General features: G+C 34.4%; 1 protein-coding gene across 1 annotated transcript in view; it reads right to left on the bottom strand.

Moving 5' to 3' along the window:
• Positions 1-19,662, bottom strand: part of DNAI4 (dynein axonemal intermediate chain 4) — a 125,046-nt gene that overhangs the window by 30,138 nt on the left and 75,246 nt on the right. The window contains 1 exon segment of the mRNA XM_060142545.1: positions 16,496-16,690. Within this exon segment, the coding sequence (XP_059998528.1) occupies positions 16,496-16,690 (195 nt within the window).

Genomic DNA, 19,662 nt, shown 5'->3' with positions numbered 1-19,662 from the left:
ACTGCCTTGTCCCCATTATGGTAAACACACCTACATTTCCTCTGGCAATTAAATGCTACCCTTTAGCCCCCTCACCTTCAGGATCCAATTACTCTTATTGTATTTAAGGCCCCAGTTCAGAGGCAGCAGCTCTCACTATAAATTCTGACCTACAGAAGAGTGACCACAGAGCTCTTCAAGGATGTTGGGGCTCTCCCTCACAAGTTTATTTCTCACAATTGTGGTGAAAGGTATGTTATCTGGACCCTCCTGGAGTGACCAGGCAGGTCATCATGATAAGTCCGCTCTAACGTTAGAACGTCCCTACGCCTTTGGATACCTTTCTTTATAGTATACCAAGACAGTTCTGATACTTCAGCTCCACTTAGTAAAGGCCACATCTTGGTCCATTATCAGCCAACCAAATAAAAAATTCTTAAAGCCATCTCTAATCCTTAAACTACAACACTGTACCCAGAATCTCTGCTCAGCGGAACCATATTAACTTTGACCTTATCTGACTTTATATTCCTTCCATCATTATCCTATACCCTTAATACCCATTTCCACCTATATTCCTCAGATCTCTGCCTGCATAAATTAGCAAACTCAGCAATTGATTCTCCAAGAATTATAACAAACCAAAATATGTATGTACCTAACAACTTCAAAATACATGAAACAAATAAACAATCAAAACCAATAGCTCTGACAGGAGACATAAATACACAATTATAATTGGAGATTTCAACACTCCTCTCTCCATAACTGGTAGAACAAGTAGGCAGAAAATCAGATGACCTGAACATCACTATCAACCAACTTGACCTAACCAACATTTATAGAACATTCTATTCAAAAACACCAGAATATATGTTCTTCTCAAGTACCATAGCACATTCTTTAAGATGGACCATATTATGGACCATAAAATGACTTTAGACCACAATGGAATTAAATTAGAAATAAGAGAAAGATAGCTAGAAAATTCCAAAATATTTGTATATTAACACATTTATAACAACACATGGGTCAACAAAGTCTCAAGAGAAATTTTAAAATATATTTTAATGAACTGAAAATACAACATATCAAATCTTATGAGTTTCAGCTAAAGCACTGCTTAGAAAGCATAGAGAAAAGAAGAAAGTTAAATTTGTATCTCACATGTGATCCACCCATTCCACTCCTAGGTACTGACCCAAGAAAAATGAATGCAAATGCCCATACAAAGACTTGTATACCAATATTTTTACCAACTTTATTTGTAATGGCCCCAGACTAGAAACAAATATAAATCAACAGGTGAAAGGGTAAACATAGTATAGGATATTCATACAATGGAATACTAGTCAGTTATAAAAAAGAGTGAACAATTGATACATGCAACCACATGAGTGAATCTGAAATAATAATTTTGATTTTAATAATTTTGCTGAGGAAAAGAAGCTAGATAAAAAAGAGTACATAATGCACATTTATATAAAATTCTAGAAAATGCAAACTACTAATCTATATAAGGATATAAAGCAAATCAGTGGCTTCTTAAGGATAGGAGAGGGGCAAGGAGGAACAAGAAGGAAGGATTATAAAAGACATGAAAAAAACATTTGAGATATACATATATATCATTATATATAATTGTATATATTCATTGATTGTGGTGATATATCAAAGCTTTTGAATTGTATGCCTTAAGCATTGGCAGTTTATTGTCACTTATACTTCAATAAAGCTGTTAAAAAATAACAGTGGTATATCACTCTTTAAGTGAATCCCAGATAATATAAATACCACAGCAGTTTTTAATTGTGAAGAAAATTACAATCATTGACATGCATAGGTTTTAGCTGTACAGTTTGATGAGTTTTGATAAATATACACACTGATGTAACCAACAATCCAATCAAGATGCAGAATATATCCATCAACCGAAAAAGTTTCCTCATGCTACTTTCCAGTCAAACCTAATCTACCATAGGCAGGCACTGGTTTAATTTCTAAAACCTTGGAGTAGTTTTGTTGGTTACAGCATATCATGAAAATGGGCCCATTGGTATGCATTCTTTTGTGTCTGAATTCTTTCACTTAACAATGTTTTTGAAATCCATCAAGGTTATTTTGTATATAAGTAGTGCACTCAGTTTTATTGCTGAGTAGTGCTCCAGCATTTGTTTAAGCATTGACCTACTGATGGATACCTGGGCTTTTTCCAGTTTGGGGTTATTATGAATAAAGCTGTAATGAGCATTCTTATATAGGTCTTTTTTGTGGACATATTTTTTTCTCTTGGGTAAATATCCAGGAAAAGGATTATTGGGTCATTGGATGGATCTGTGTTTAACATTTTAAGGAACTTCCTAGCAGACGTCTGGGCTGTACAATTTTATACTCACACAGCAATATATGAAAAACCCAAGCTGCTCCATGTTTTTGCTAACACTTGGTTTTGTCAGTCTTTTTAATTTCAGCCATTCCGGCTAGTGTATTGATTTTTTTTTTTTTTTTTTTTTTTTTGCGGTACGCGGGCCTCTCACTGTTGTGGCCTCTTCCGTTGCGGAGCACAGGCTCCAGACGCGCAGGCTCAGCGGCCATAGCTCACGGACCCAGCCGCTCCGCGGCATGTGGGATCTTCCCGGACTGGGGCACGAACCCGCGTCCCCTGCATTGGCAGGCAGACTCTCAACCACTGCGCCACCAGGGAAGCCCTAGTGTATTGATTTTAACTTGCATTTCCTTGATGACTATGTTTAGTACATTTTCAGGTGTCTATTTGTTGGGTGAAGTTCCTGTTCAAACCTTTTGTCTAATTTTTTTAACATCTTTATTAGAGTATAATTGCTTTACAATCTTTTGTCTATTTTTTCATTAGTCTGTTTATCTTTTTATTGGGCTGTAAATAAATGTCCATTACATATTCAAAACTTAAGTCTTTAGTCAGATGTATGTATTGTAAACATATTTTTCTAGTCTGTTGCCTTGCATTTTTTTCCTAACAGTGTTATTCAAAGAGCAGGTGTTTTAACTATTGCAAAAGTCATATTTTTTTCCTTTATGCCTTGGGATTTTTGTGTATTAAGTATTGTTTCTTATGCTAAGATCACAAATAATTTTTCTTATATCTTCTTCTAGAACTTTATAGTTTTAATTTTTACATTTAAATCTATGGCCCATTCTGAGTTAATTTATACATATGATATGAGGTGACAGTTGATCTTCACTTTTCTGCCCATATGGATATCCAATTGTTTCAGCACCAATTTTAAAAGATCAGCCTTCCTCTATTGAATCACCTTGGCATGTTTGTTAAAAATCAATTGACCATATAGGTCTGTGTTTATTTTTGGACTCACTACTCTGTTTCAATCATCTATATGTCTATCCTTAGACAAATACCACACCGCCTTGATTACTGTAGCTTTATAGTCACTTGTAATCTGGTGGGGTAAGTCCTTCAACTTTATTCTTCTGTTTCAAAGTTGACTTAGTTATTCTAGGTCCTTTGCTTTGCCATATAAAATATAGAATTATATTGTCAATTAATTATCTTTAAAGAAATTTAAAATGGTGAGAAATGTCTCTTACTTTTACTCACATTTTCAAATTCTAGCATTCTCCATTTCTTTGTTTAGATTCTGGTTTCTATTATTATTTTCCATCAGTCTGAAGAATTTCCTTTAATATTTTTTACAGTGCTGGTCTGCTAGCAATGAATTTTCTCAGTTTTTGTTTGTCTGAACATGTTTTTATCTCACCTTGATTTTTGAAGGATATTTTCTCTACATATAGAATTTTTTAGCACAGTAAAAATGTTATTGTACTGTCTTCTGGCTTCTGTTAAGAAATAAGGGCATTATTAGCTTTCTTCCCTAAATGTAATGTGTTTTTTTCTGGCACTTTTTAACATTCTTTTTTTGATATATTACTTATAATGTGCCTCAATGTGGTTTTCATTGTGTTTATCTTGCTTGGGTTTCATTGAGCTTCTTATAATTGTTGGTTTAAAGATTTTTTTCAAGTATGGAAAATTTCTAGCTACTCTTTCTTCAAATATTTTTCTGCTTTCACTCCTCTTTATTCTAGTACTACAATTCCAATTACATGCATATTAAATCACATGATCTTGTGACACAGGTCACTGAGGCTCTTTTTTTTTTTTTTTTTGGTCTTGTTTATCTTTGTACTCCAGTTTGGAATGTTCCTCTTGCTTGTCTTTGAGTTCACTGATCTTCAGTTTTTAGTATTCTGTTAAACCCAAACAGTAAATTTTTCATTTCATGTATTATGTATTTCAGCTCTAGAAGTTCTATTTGGTCCTATATGTAGCTTTCATTACTTTCCTCATTGTATTCTTATTTATTTTAAGTCCTTAAGCATATTTTTATAGCTTTTTCTTTAATAAACTTTATTTTTGTAGAGTAGTTTTAGGGTCACAGCAAAATTGAACTCAAAGTGCAGAGTTCCCAAATCCTCACACACAGATATATGCACAGCCTCTTCCAGATCAACATCCTGCACCACTAGTACATTTGTTACAATCAGTGAACCCATACTGACAAATCATTATCCCCCAAAGTCCATAGTTTACATTAGGATTCACTCTTGGTGTTGTACATTCTGTGGGTTTGGATGAGTGTACAATGACATGTACCCACCATTATGTATCATGCAGAATAGTTTCATCACTCTAAAAATCTTATGTGCTCTGCTTATTCATTTCTCCCAACCCTCTAATCCCTGGAAACGCCTGATTTTTTTACTGTCTCCATACTTTTTCCCTTTCCAGAGTGTCATACAGTTGTAATCAGAGCATGTAGCCTTTTCAAATTGGCTTCTTTCACTTAGTAACACGCATTTAGGTTTTCTCCATGTCTGTTCATGGCTCGATAACTAATTTCTTTTTAGTGCTGAATAATATTCTATTGTCTGGATATACTGCAATTTATTCATCCATTCACCTACTGAAGAACATCTTGTTTGCCTTCAAGTTTGGGCTATTATGAATAAAGCTGCTATAAACATCTGCATGCAGATTTCTGTGTGGATATAATTATTCAACTCCTTTGGGTAAATACCAAGGAGTGCAGTTATGGACCATATGGTTACAGCATGTTTAGTTTTGTAAGAAACTGCCGAACTATCTTCCAAAGTGGATGAACTATTGTGCATTCCCACCAACACTGAATGAGAATACTTGTTGCTCCACATCTTTGCTAGCATTTGGTAGTATCAATGTTTTGGATTTTAGCTATTCAATAGTTTTGTGGTGGTATCTCATTGATGTTTTAATTGGAAGTTCCTTAATATATAATGTTGAGTATCTTCTTACATGCTTACTTGCCCTCTGTATATCTCTTTGGTGAGGTATCTGTTAGGTCTTTGGCCCATTTTTAAAAATTATGTTGTTTGTTTCCTTATTGTTGAGTTTTAAGAGATATTTTTATATATTGGATGAGTCCTTTACCAGATATGTCTTTTGCAAATATTTTCTCCAGTCTGTGACTTGACTTCTCATTCTATTGACAATGTCTTTCATAGGGCATAAGTTTTTTTGTGTTTTTTAAAATTATTTTTTATTGAAGTATAGTTGCTGTACAATATTATATAAGTTAAATATGTACAATATAGTGATTCATAATTTTTAAAGATTATACTCCATTTACAGTAATTATAAAAATTGGCTATATTCCATGTGTTGTACAATATATTCTTGTAGCTTATTCTATACCTAATAGTTTGTATCTCTTAATCCCCTACACAGCCCCTCCTACGTTCCCTCTCCTCACTGGTAGCCACTAGTTTGTTCTCTATATCTGTAAGTTTGCTTCTTCTTTTGTTATATTCACTAGTTTTTTGTATTTTTAGATTCCACATATAAGTGATACACAGTACATGTCTTTCTCTGTCTGACTTATTTCACTTAGCATAATGCCCTCCAAATCCATCCATTTTGTTGCAAAGGGCAAATTTTCATTTTTATTTTTGGCTGAGTAGTATTCCATTGTATATATACACCATATTTTCTTTAGCCGTTTATCTGTTGATGGACACTTAGGTTGGTTCCATATCTTGGCAATTGTAAATAATGCTGCTATGAACATTGGGGTACATGTACCTTTTAGAATTAGTGTTTTTGGTTTTTTTGGCTATATATCCAGGAATGAAATTTCTGGGTCATACAGTATCAATATGGTATAACTTTTTAATTGTAATGAAGTCTGGCTTATCAATTATTTCTTTCAATAGATCATGCCTTTGATGTTAAATCTAAAAAGTCATCATCATACCCAATATCCTCTAGATTTTCTCCTGTGTTGTCTTCTATGAGTTTTATAGTTCTGCATCTTACATTGAGGTTTGTGATCCATTTTGAGTTAATTTTTCTGAAAAGTGTAAGGTCTGTATCTACATTCTTTATTTTTCCCATAAATATTCAGTTGTTCCAGTATCATTTGTTGGAAAGACTATCTTTTCTTTCCATTGTATTGCCTTTCCTCTTTGGTCAAAGATCAGTTGGCTATACTTATGTGTATCTATTCTGGGCTTTCTGTTCTGTTTCATTGATCTGTGTGCCTATTCTTTCACCAATACCACACTGTCTTAACTACTGTACCTTTATGGTAATTCTTGAAGTCAGGTAATTCCAGTCCTCCAACTTTGTTCTTCTCCTTCAATATTGTGTTGGCTATTGTGGGTACAATAGCTTTTTAAAATTCCTTGTCTTGAGTTAGTGTCTCCCTAAAATTAGGGCACCTGCTGGCCACTGGTGGGGAACCCTGACACCCAAGGAGATGGGAAGAACCCCCAAGTGAACCGGATCTTCGTTCACTTGCTGGGGGTTCGGCTGGCTCTGCAGCGTGAGCTCCGAGTCTGAACCACTGGACTAACAGAGAACCTCAGACCCCAGGGAATATTCATTGGAGTGAGGTCTCACAGAGGTCCTCATCTCAGCACCAAGACCCAATTCTACCCAACAGCCTACAAACTTCAGAGTTGGAAGCCTCAGGCCAAACAACCAGTAAGACAGGAACACAATCCTACTCAAAAAAAAAAAAAAAATGAGATGGCAGAAAATTATGTCACAGATGAAGCAGCAAGGTAAAAACCTACAAGACCAAAAACTTGAAGAGGAAATAGGCACTCTACCTGAAAAAGAATTCAGAGTAATGATAGTAAAAATGATCCAGAATCTCGGGAAAAAAATGGAGGCACAGATTGAGAAAATACAAGAAATGTTTAACAAAGATCTAGAAGAACTAAAGAACAAACAAACAGAGATGAACAACACAGTAACTGAAATGAAAAATACACTAGAGGGAATCAATAACAGAATAACTGAGGCAGAAGAACGAATAAGTGAGCTGGAAGACAAAATGGTGGAAATAACTGCGGAGGAGCAGAATAATGAAAAGAGAATGAAAAGAATTGAAGACAATCTCAGAGACCACTAGGACAACACTAAACACACCAACATTCGAACTATGTGGGTCCCAGAAGAAGAAGAGAAAAAGAAAGGGACTGAGAAAATATTTGAAGACATTATAGTGGAAAACTTCCCTAACATGGGAAAGGAAACAGTCACCCAAGTCCAGGAGTACAGAGAGTCCCATACAGGATAAACCCTAGGAGAAACACACCAAGACACATATTAATCAAACTAACAAAAATTAAACACACACAAAAAATATTAAAAGCAGCAAGGGAAAAACAAAAAATAACATACAAAGGAATCCCAATAAGATTATCAGCTGATTTTTCGGCAGAAACTCTGAAGGTCAGAAGGGAGTGGCAGGATATACTTAAAGTGATAAAAGAGAAAAACCTACAACCAAGATTACTCTATCCAGCAAGGATCTCATTCAGATACGACAGAGAAATTAAAAGATTTTCAGACAATTGAAAGCTAAGAGAATTCAGCACCACCAAAACAGTTTTACAACAAATGCTAAAGACTCTTCTCTAGGCGGGAAACACAAGAAAAGAAAAAGACGCACAAAAACAAACCCAAAACAATTAAGAAAACTGTAATAGGAACACACATATCAATAATAACCTTGAATGTAAATGGATTAAATGCCCAAACAAAAGACACAGACTGGCTGAATGCATATAAAAACAAGACCCATCTATATGCTGTCTACAAGAGACCCACTTGAGACCTATGGACACATACACACTGAAAGTGAAGGGATGGAAAAAGATATTCCATGCAAATGGAAATCAAAAGAAAGCTGGAGTACCAATATTCGTATCAGATAAAATAGACTTTAAAATAATGAATGTTACAAGAGATAAGGAGGGACACTACATAATGATCAAAGGATCAATCCAAGAAGAAGATATAACAATTATAAAAGTTTATGCACCCAACATAGGAGCACTTCAATACACAAGGCAAATGCTAACAACCATGAAAGGAGAAATCAACAGTAACACAATAATAGTAAGGGACTTTAACACCCCACTTACACCAATGGACAGATCATCCAAAATGAAAATAAATAAGGAAACACAGCTTTAAATGATACATTAAACAAGATGGACTTAATTGATATTTATAGGACATTCCATCCAAAAACAGCAGAATACACTTTCTTCTCAAGGGTTCATGGAACATTCTCCAGGATAGATCACACCTTGGGTCACAAATCAGGCCTTGGTAAATTTAAGAAAATTGAAATCATATCAAGCATCTTTTCTGACCACAACACTATGAGATTGGAAATAAATTACAGGAAAAAACTGTAAAAAACACAAATACATGGAGGCTAAAGAATACGTTACTAAATAACCAAGAGATTGCTGAACCTCAAAAATGAAATTAAAAAATACATAGAAACACATGATAACGATATGAAATGACCCAAAAGCTATGGGATGCAGCAAAAACGGTTCTAAGGGGAAAGTTTATAGCAATACAATCCTACCTCAAGAAACAAGAAAAACCACAAATAAACAATCTAACCTTACACCTAAAGCAACTAGAGAAAGAACAAACAAATCCTAAAGTTAGTAGAAGGAAAGAGATCATAAAGATCAGAGCAGAAATAAATGAAATAGAAATGAAGAAAACAATAGCAAAGATCAATAAAACTAAAAGCTGGTTCTTTGAGAAGATAAACAAAATTAATAAACCCTTAGCCAGACTACTCAAGAAAAAAAGGGAGAGGACACAAATCAATAAAATTAGAAATGAAAAAGTAGAAATCACAAGTGACACTGCAGGCATACAAAGGATTATAAGAGACTACGACAGACAACTATATGCCAATAAAATGGACAACCATGCAGAAATGAACAAATTCTTGGAAAGGTACAATTTTCCAAGACTGAACCAGGAAGAATTAGAAAATATAAACAGATTGATCACACGTAATGAAATTGAAACCGTAATTACAAATCTTTGACAAAAAAAAAGTCCAGGACCAGATGGCTTTACAGAAGAATTCTATCAAACATCAAGAGAAGAGCTAACAGCAATCCTTCTCAAACTCTTCCAAAAAAAAGCAGAGGGAGAAACACTCCCAAATTCATTCTACAAAGCCACCATCACCCTGACACCAAAACCAGAAAAATATATCACAAAATAAAGAAAATTATAGACCAATATCACTGATGAACATAGATGCAAAAATCCTCAACAAAATACTAGCAAACAGAATCCAACAGCACATTAAAAGGATCATACACCATGATCAAGTGGGATTTATCCCAGGGATGCAAGGATTCTTCACTATACGCAAATCAATCAATGTGATACACTACATTAATAAATTAAGGAATAAAAACCATATGATCATCTCAATAGATTCAGAAAAAGCTTTTGACAAAATTCAACACCCATTTAGGATAAAAACTCTCCAGAAAATGGGCATAGAGGGGACCTACCTCACCATAATAAAGGCCATATATGACAAGCCCACAGCAAGCATCATACTCAATGGTGAAAAACTGAAAGCATTTCCACTAAGATAAGGAACAAGACAAGGATGCCCATTCCCGCCACTCTTATTCAACATAGTTTTGGAAGTCCTAGCCACAGCAATCAGAGAAGAACAAGAAATAAAAGGAATATAAATTGGAAAAGAAGATATAAAACTTTCTCTGTGTGCTGATGACATGATACCATACATAAAAAATCCTAAAGATGCCACCAGAAAACTACTAGAACTAATCAATGAATTTGGTTAAGTAGCAGGATACAAAATTAATGCACAGAAATCTCTGGCATTCCTATACACCAACAACAAAAATCAGAAAGAGAAATTAAGGAAACACTCCCATTTACCACTGCAACAAAAAGAATAAAATACCTAGGAATAAACCTGCATAAGGAGGCAAAAGACTTATACCCAGAAAACTATAAAACACTGATGAAAGAAATCAAAGATGACATAAACAGATGGAGGAACATACCATGTTCTTGGATTGGAAGAATCAACATTGTGAAAATGACTCTACTACCCAAAGCAATCTACAGATTCAATGCAATCCCTATTTAACTTCCAATGGCATTCTTCACAGAATTAGAACAAAAAATTTTACAATTCATATGAAAACACAAAAGACCCCGAATAGCCAAAGCAATCTTGAGAAAGAAAAGCAGAGCTGGAGGGATCAGGCACCCTGACTTCAAACTATACCACAAAGCTACAGTAATCAAGACAGTATGGTACTGGCACAAAAACAGAAATATATATCAATGGTACAGAATAGAATGCCCAGAGATAAACCAACGCACATATGGTCACCTAATTTACGACAATGGAGGCAAGAACATACAATGGAGAAAAGACAGCCTCTTCAATAAGTGGTGCTTGGAAAACTGGACAGCTACATGTAAAGGAATGAAATTAGAACACTACCTAATACCATACACAAAAATAAACTCCAAATGGATTAAAGACCTAAATGTAAGACCGGACACTATAAAACTCTTAGAGGAAAACATAGGAAAAACACTCTGACATAAATCACAGAAAGATCTTTTTTGACCTACCTTCTAGAGTAATGGAAATAAAAACAAATGGGACTTAATTAAACTTAAAAGCCTTTGCACAGCAAAGGAAACCATAAACTAGACAAAAAGACAACCCTCAAAATGGGAGAAAATATTTGCAAATTAAACAACAGACAAAGGATTAATCTCCAAAATATACAAACAGCTCATGGAGCTCAATATCAAAAAAACAAACAACCCAGTTAAAAAATGGACAGCAGACCTAAATATACATTTCACCAAGGAAGGCATACACATGGCCAAAAGGCACATGAGAAGATGCTCAACATCACTAGTTATTAGAGAAATGCAAATCAAAAGTACAATGAGGGGACTTCCCTGCTGCTGCAGTGGTTGGGAGTCTGCCTGCCAATGCAGGGGATACGGGTTCAAGCCCTGTTCTGGGAAGACCCCACATGCCACAGAGTAACTAAGTCCATGCACCACAGCTACTGAGCCTGCAATGCAGAACCCACGAGCCACAACTGCTGGGCCTGCATGCCACAACTGCCAAGGACCGCGTGCCTAGAGCCCGTGCTCCGCAACAAGAGAGGCCACCGCAATGAGAAGCCCATGCACTGCAACGAAGAGTAGCCCCCACTTGCCATGACCAGAGAGAGCCCGTGCACAACAACAAAGACCCAACGCAGCCAAAAATAAATAAATAAAAATTTAATAAAACAACCAGAAAAAGCACTACAATGATGTATCACTTCATGCCAGTCAGAATGGCCATTATCAAAAAATCTAGAAACAATAAATGCTGGAAAGGGTGTGGTGAAAAGGGAATCCTCCTGCACTGTTGGTGGCAATGTAAATTGATAAAACCACTATGGAAAACAGTATGGAGGTTCCTTTAAAAACTAAAAATAGAACTATCATATGACCCAGCAATCCCACTACTGGGCATATACCCTGAGAAAACCATAATTCAAAAAGACATGTACCACAATGTTTATTGCAACACTATTTACAATAGCCAGGACATGGAACCAACCTAAATGTCCATCGACAGATAAATGGATAAAGAAGATGTAACACATATATACAATGGAATATTATTCAGCCATAAAAAGAAAGGAAATTGAGTTATTTGTAGTGAGGTGGATGGACCTAGAATCTGTCAGACAGAGTGAAGTAAGCCAGAAAGAGAAAAACAAATACCATATGCTAATGCATATATATGGCATCTAAAACAAAAAATGGTACTGATGAACCTAGCTGCAGGGCAGGAATAAAGACGTAGACATAGAGAATGAACTTGAGGACACGGGGTAGGAGGGGGAAGCTGGGGTGATGTGAGAGTAGCATCAACATATATACACTACCGAATGTAAAACAGTTAGCTAGTGGGAAGCAGCAGCATAGCACAGGGAGAACAGCTCAGTGCTTTGTGATGACCTAGAGGGGTGGCATAGGGAGGCTCAAGAGGGATGGGATGTGGGGACAGATGTATGCATATGTCTGATTCACTCTGTTGTATAACAGAAACTAACACAATATTGTAAAGCAATTATACTCCAGTAAAGATCTATTAAAAAAAAAAGTCCTTGTCTGCTTTTGCACCATCTCAGTCATCTTTTCATCTGTTTCTATTAACTGATTTTTCTCAGTTATGGCTCACATTTTCCTGCTTCTTTACGTGACTAGTAATTATTTTTATTGGAGGCTGTACATCATAAAATTTACAGCATGAATGACTGGATTGTGTTTTCTTCCAAACAATACAGTGTTGAAGTTTGTTTTATCAAGCAGTGAACTTATGTTCAGATTATCTTGCTTTTTAAATTAGCTTTTTCTAAAGTGTGTGCAGGTAGGGGTCTAGACTAGATAGAACAATTTAAGTATAAATGTATCTGATAATAAAGCTCTCAAATATATAGAGTAAAATTAATAAGCCTAGAGAAAATAGAGACAAATCCATAATCATAATTAAAGATTCTAACAATACTCTCATTAGTTGATAGAACAAGTCAGCAAAAACTCAATAAAAATGAAAGATTTGTAAAACACTATCAATCAATTTGACATAATTAACATCTAAAGAATACTGCACTAAATAATAGAATACCCCATCTTCTTGAATGTGGAACATTCATCATATGCTGGGCCATAAAACAATTCTTAATAAATTTCAAAGGGTAGAAATCATATAGAATATGTTCTCTGACCACCATGCCGATGTTAAATTAGAATTCAGTAAGAAAAGATGAATAAAAAATTACTAAAAACTTGGAAACTAAACAGTATACTTTTAACTAACCTAAACATCAAAGAAAAACCCACAAGGAAAATTAAAAATTATTTGGAACTGAATAATAATAAAAACACAAGATATCAATATTTGTAAGAGGCAGGAAAATTTATAGTATTAAATGCCTACCTTAGACACAAAAAAAGATGTAAAATCAATGATCCAAACTTCCATCTTAAGAAGCTACAAAAAGAAGAGTAGATTAAATTCAACGAAGAAAAACATAAAAGTAAAAATGAAAATAACTGAAGTTTTTTTTAAAAAGACCAAAACATTGAGAAAATCATTGAAACAAGAAGATATTTTTGAAAGGATTACTATAATTGAAATAGCCCCAACCAGACTAATAAAAAAGAGAGAAAAGTCAAAAATGACCAATATCAAGAATGAAATAGGAGATACCACTGTAAATCCTACAGATATCAAAAGAATTTAAAGAGAGGATATTATAAACAACTTTATGCATATAATTTCAACAACATAGAAAAAATGGGTAAATTCCTCACAAATTACCAAAACTGATACAGGTAGGAATAGAATAACCCTATATTTGTCAAAGAAATTCAATTTGCAATTTTAAAACTTTCTGTAAAGAAAACTCCATCCCAGATGGTTTCACTGGTAAATTTTATGAAACATTTAAAGAAGAAATAATACACAAAAATTTTTTGAAAACAGAGAATGAGGGAAGACTTTCAAAACTCATACTATAAGTCCATCATGACACTAAAGAACTTCAAAGGAACAGAAAATTACAGAAAAATATGTTGCATGAGACTAGTCACGAAAATTCTCAATAGAGTATTAGAAAATTGAATTCAACAGTATATAAAAAGGATAATATATCATAACCAAGTGAAGTTTAACCAGAGGAATTCAGTTTGTTTTAACATTTTAAAATCAAGCACTGTAACTGGCCAAATTGACAGATTAAAGGAAAAAATTACATAATTGTTTTAATAATTTAGAAAATGTTTTGAACAAAATTCAACACCCATTTATGTTTAAAATGTCTAGCAAACTGGAATGAGAAGGAAATTTCCTCAAACCAGTAAAAGGCATCTATAAAAAACTATACTTAACATCTCATTTAACAATGAAATACTGAATTCCTTTATCCTAAGTTCAGAAACAAGACAAAGACATTTGCAACCTTGGGGCAGGCAAAGATTTCTTAGAGAAGACATGGAAAGTATTTACTACAAAAAGAAAAACTGATAGATAAGACTTCATCAAAATTAAAAATGTCTGCTCAAGAACAGACAAATATATAAGTTATAGGCTTAAAGAAAATAGTTGTATCTTTCAAAGAGCTTGTATCCAGAATATATTTTAAAAAAAAGCTCCTACTACTTGATTTTTTTTTAAAAAGACAACTCAATTTTAAAATGCGCAAAGAACTTGACCAAATATTACACAGAAGAAGATATACAAATGACAAAAAAAGTTATTAAAAAGATTGCCAACGGCAGGCATTATCAAGAATGCGGGGCTTCCCTGGTGGCAGTGGTTAAGAATCCACCTGCCAATGTAGGGGACACGGGTTCAAGCCCTGGTCCGGGAAGGTCCCACATGCCGCCGAGCAACTAAGCCCATTCACCACAACTACTGAGCCTGCACTCTATAGCCCGTGAGCCACAACTACTGAGCCCGTGTACTACAACTACTGAAGCCCACGTGCCTAGAGCCCATGCTCTGCAACAAGAGAAGCCACCGCAATGAGAAGACCGCGCACTGCAATGAAGATCAGCCCCCGTTCAGCAATGAAGACCTACCACAGCCAAAAAAAAAAAAAAAAAAAGGAAGGTGGAGCAACTCCTGTATATTTCTTGTGGGATTGTAAAATGGTACAAATAATCTGGAAAGGTATTTTGCAGTTATACATACATCTATCCAAAGACCCAATAATTCCATTTCTAGGTATTTATCTAAGAGAAATTAAAACATATATCCACAAAAAGAAACACAAAAATGGTCATAGCAGCTTTATTCATAACAGCTCAAAGATGTACGGGTGTCCATCAGCAGGTGAATGAATATACAAATTATTATGGTATATTCATAAAAAGGAGTAGTACTCAGAAAAAAAAAGAACTACTTATATACATATCAATGTAGATGAATCTCAAAAACATTATGTTAAGTAAAAGAAGCCAGACACAAAAGAATACTTACTATATGAACCCACTTATATGATATACCAAAACAATTTCTCTATAGTGATAGAAATCAGCTTTGCCTGTCTATAAGGGTGTACATTTTAACTGGAAAACAGCAGAAGGGAACTTTTGGGGTTGGTAAATATATTTTCTGTCTTGATTACAGTATTAGTTATATAGGCTTATACATTCTTAAATATATCAAATTATGCAGTTAAAAATATATATTTCATTATATGTAAATCTTACCTCATTAAAAAATTTCCTACTATATTTCTATTTCTTAGATATATTTAAAGAAGTGATCTACCACCAGTTTTGTTTTTAAAACATCAAAATTTACAGTACTCAGTAAAATTTTAATCTTATAACTCTAATTATGGGACGAAAACTTTATATATATGATAAAAATTTTAAAACATCAACCTAATGTGAGATAAGAAACATAGTTTTTCAATATTCTTAGATGTAAGTAAGCAAAAAGGTTTACATCCATTTGTCACACATGCAATTTTGCAACCTAATTTTTTGATGTAGAAGATCACTTTTGACTTGAAGGATCAAGAAAGATTTCTTAAAGGAGTTGGCCCTAAGCCATACTTAAAAGCTAGGAATTGAAATTGAAAAGTTGAATTAGATAATCTCTCAAATCCTACAAAATATTTTGTGAATCTATGAGATGGGATTTGTAGCAATAAGAGTATGTAATAAAATTAGGGAGAGGTAATAAAAGCTAGAACCTGGAAAGTATAAATGGCAATGGAAAGGGGGGTCTGATTATAAGAGAATAATTCAATGAGGCGACAACGGAGAGGAAAGGGCCAAAGGTAAAGGTCTACACCTTTTTCTTTCAGGTTTCTGGTCTGGACTCTCTTGCTACTCATATGTTAAGTGCTGTAAACTATATAAAAATGTCTTCTGATCAGTGATAACTCAGTCTACATATTGCATTTAGAAATAATAACATCATTTGATTTTTTAAATTATTTGAGCTTAATTAAAAGTGATTATTTTTAAATACCTTTTTTAAAGTACAAAATCGTTATTTCAAAACAACACCATGTTTTTTTACAAAAGATTTTTAGTATATAATGTATTAAATACCTTTTAAAACAGGAAGCTGACGATAAGCTGCAAGTTTTGGCTGAAACATATTTTCCATTATAACTCGTTCCATAAAAAATAAGTCCTGTTGGAACTTATCAGATTTCAATACTGCCTCTGAGTTGTCTTCTTCTTCATCATGGACTTTAGCCAGAATTACATTTTCAATATCCATTAGAGAACTACCTTCACTAACTGTAGAATACAAATATGATGCAATGCTAAAATAATTCAAATAATATTAGCTGGTTTGTACATTCTAAAGATTTAAGAAATGACATTTTGCCACCACTATTTGTTTTCCTCCAGTATTTAACAACTTCAATAGACATTTATTGAACATCTTTTACAAACCAAGCACGTACAAGATATACATAAATTATCTCATTTTGGAATTCTTAACCCCTCAAAAAATGTGTGTTTTCCAGAAAATAAGCAATGATAACTCATAAGGTAATTTGTATCTCTATATATTTTTATTCAAACTGAAATAAAATTATTAGCAGTCTTCAGATAAAGGTTTGATTTGATTATTGCTTTATAGGAACAATAAATTAATTTTTATTGATTTTATTTTTATTGATGCTATAACAAATTACCAAAAACTTAGCGGACTAAACCCATACAAATGTATTATCTTAAAGTTCTGTAGGTTAGAGGTCTGACTCAGGTCTCACTGGGCTAAAACAAAAAAGTTAATAGGGTTATGTTCCTTTCTGAAGGCTCTAGAGGAGAATTCATTTCCTTGCCTTTTCCCACTTCTAGAGGCCACCAGCAACCCTTCTTCTATCTTCAAAACACAGCAATATTGCATCTCTCTGATAGTCTTCTGTCATTACATTTCTCTCTGACCAGAACTGGAAAAAGTGCTCCAATTTTAAGTACCCGTGTGATTAGTTTCCGTCCACTCCAGTAACCCAGGATAACCTCCTTCTCTGAAGATCCTTAACATAATCACATCTGGAAAGTCTCTTTTGTCATGTAAGGTAATTTATTCACAGGTTCCAGAGATTGGGATGTGTATATATTTGGAGAATGATTATTCTGCCTACCACATTACTTAGTAAAAAAACAGAATGAAGGGGAATCCTGCATCCATGAAGATGAAGTAGACACTTTTTCTTATTCCTTTTCTAAATACAACTAAAACCCTTGGACATCATATATAAAACAAACATAGGAAGCCTTTGAAAACCTTTGACAGAAGGAGGCAAAGCAACAAGAGAGCTCAGGACACAAGGAATGACACAGTGGTGAGTTCCCTGGATTCCTTATTGCTGCACATACTCCAGACAAACCTCCTCTCTCTAGCCAAAAGACCAGGAAAAGAAAAACTTTGCAAGAGAAAAAATAAAAAAAACTTTTAGAATATAACCATTCCACTCCAGACAAAAACACAGAGAAAAAATTGTAGCCCCACCCATTCCACAAATTCCACTAGCCAAGTGGGGAGCCTAGACTTCCATCCTTGCCAGGCTCTAACAAGGCATCCCAATCTCCTAGCCTTCCAGTGGGTGTGGTGTCAGAAAAGGATCAGTAAGGAGCCAGGACTTTCAATCCTAACAAAAATAATAACTGTGCTGCCCTTTCTGCAGTGTCAGCGGAGACCAGTTGGGGAACATGGAATTCCACACCTATCTGGCAGTAACAAGATGTCCCTTCTCCTCAATAGAATAGTCAGAGTTGGACTGGTAGAGTCAGAACTTACAGAACTGCCCCAAAGTAGTAAAGCCAAGTCCCAATCCATGGTGTCAGGGAGTGGTAATGAGGTGCTCCTATCCCCCCCAGTCATATAGGTAACAATGGAAATCAGAGCTCCCCACCTGCCCCTGCAAAACAATAATGAGGAGATGATCCCCTCCCTCACTGTAATTGAAGGTCAAGTGGAGAACATGGATTTCTACAAAACCCCACTTCTACTCCCACCTGGCAGTAATGGAGCAGTAAATTCCCCTGTCAAAATGGTGTCAAACAAAGCCTGCTAAAAAGGAAGGTTTAGAGAAGATCCAGTTCTCATGAAATAATGCCCAAAATTACTAAATTTCAACTGAAAGTCACTCATCATACAAAGACCGAAGAAAATCTCAACCTAAATGAAACAAAGAAAAAACAAATAAAATCAATAGATGCCAACACTGAGATGACAGAGATATGTGAATTACCTGACAGTTTAAGGCAACCATCAAAAAAATGTTTCAAGCATTTATGAACACATTTGAAACAAATGGAATAATAGAAAGTATTACCAAAGAAATTAAAAATCTTAGTAAATCAATTCAAGAACCAAACGGAAATTTCAGAACTGAAAAATGAAATAATCAAAATTTTAAAATTCAATGGATGGGCTCAACAGCAAAATGAAGGGGACAGAGGAAAGAATTACTGAATTTGAAGAGAGAACAATAGAAATTACCTAATCTGAAAAACAGAAAGAAAATAATCTGAAAAAAAAAACCAAAAAAGAACAGAGGCTCAAAGGCCTGTGGGACTATAACAAGTTATCTAACATTCATGTCATTGGGGAGGGCAGAAAGAGGATGAGACTGAAAAATGTACTGAAGAAATAATAGCTGAAAATTTCCAAAATTTAGCAAAGAATAATATACAGAATCAAGAAACTCAGTGAATTCCAAAGAAGATAAACCTAAAGAAATCCACACCAAGACATCACACTCAAATTTCTCAAAACTGAAAACAAAGTAAACAAAAATACAGAAAGCATTAAAGAAGAAATGATGTCTTATATAGAGAGAGAAATAATTTGAATAACAGCAGATTTGTCATCAGAAACCATGGAGGCCAGAAGGAGGTGGCACACATATTCTAAGTGATGAGAGAAAATAACTTTCAACCAAGAATTCTATATCCACTAAAAATATTTTATAGGAATAAAGGTGAAATTAAGATATTCTCAGATGAAGAAATACTAAGAGAATTTGTTGCCAGCAGATCTTCCTTAAGAATGGCTAAAGGAGAATGGCTAAACAAGAAGGAAATTATTTTTAAAAAGAATTTTGGAATATCAGAGAGAAAAACAGAATGTGGAGAGTAAAAATATAGGTAAATACAATTTCCTTCTCTTCAGTTTTCTTAATTATGTTTGATGGTTGATATAAAAATTATAACTAGCTGATACAGTTCTAATGTTCAAATACTCCATTTAAATA

The sequence above is a fragment of the Lagenorhynchus albirostris genome, chromosome 2 (assembly GCF_949774975.1).
Source record: "Lagenorhynchus albirostris chromosome 2, mLagAlb1.1, whole genome shotgun sequence".
NCBI classification, from domain to species: Eukaryota; Metazoa; Chordata; class Mammalia; order Artiodactyla; family Delphinidae; genus Lagenorhynchus; species Lagenorhynchus albirostris.
Note: the sequence above shows the minus strand (reverse complement) of the source record. Positions and strands in the feature narration are given on the sequence as shown.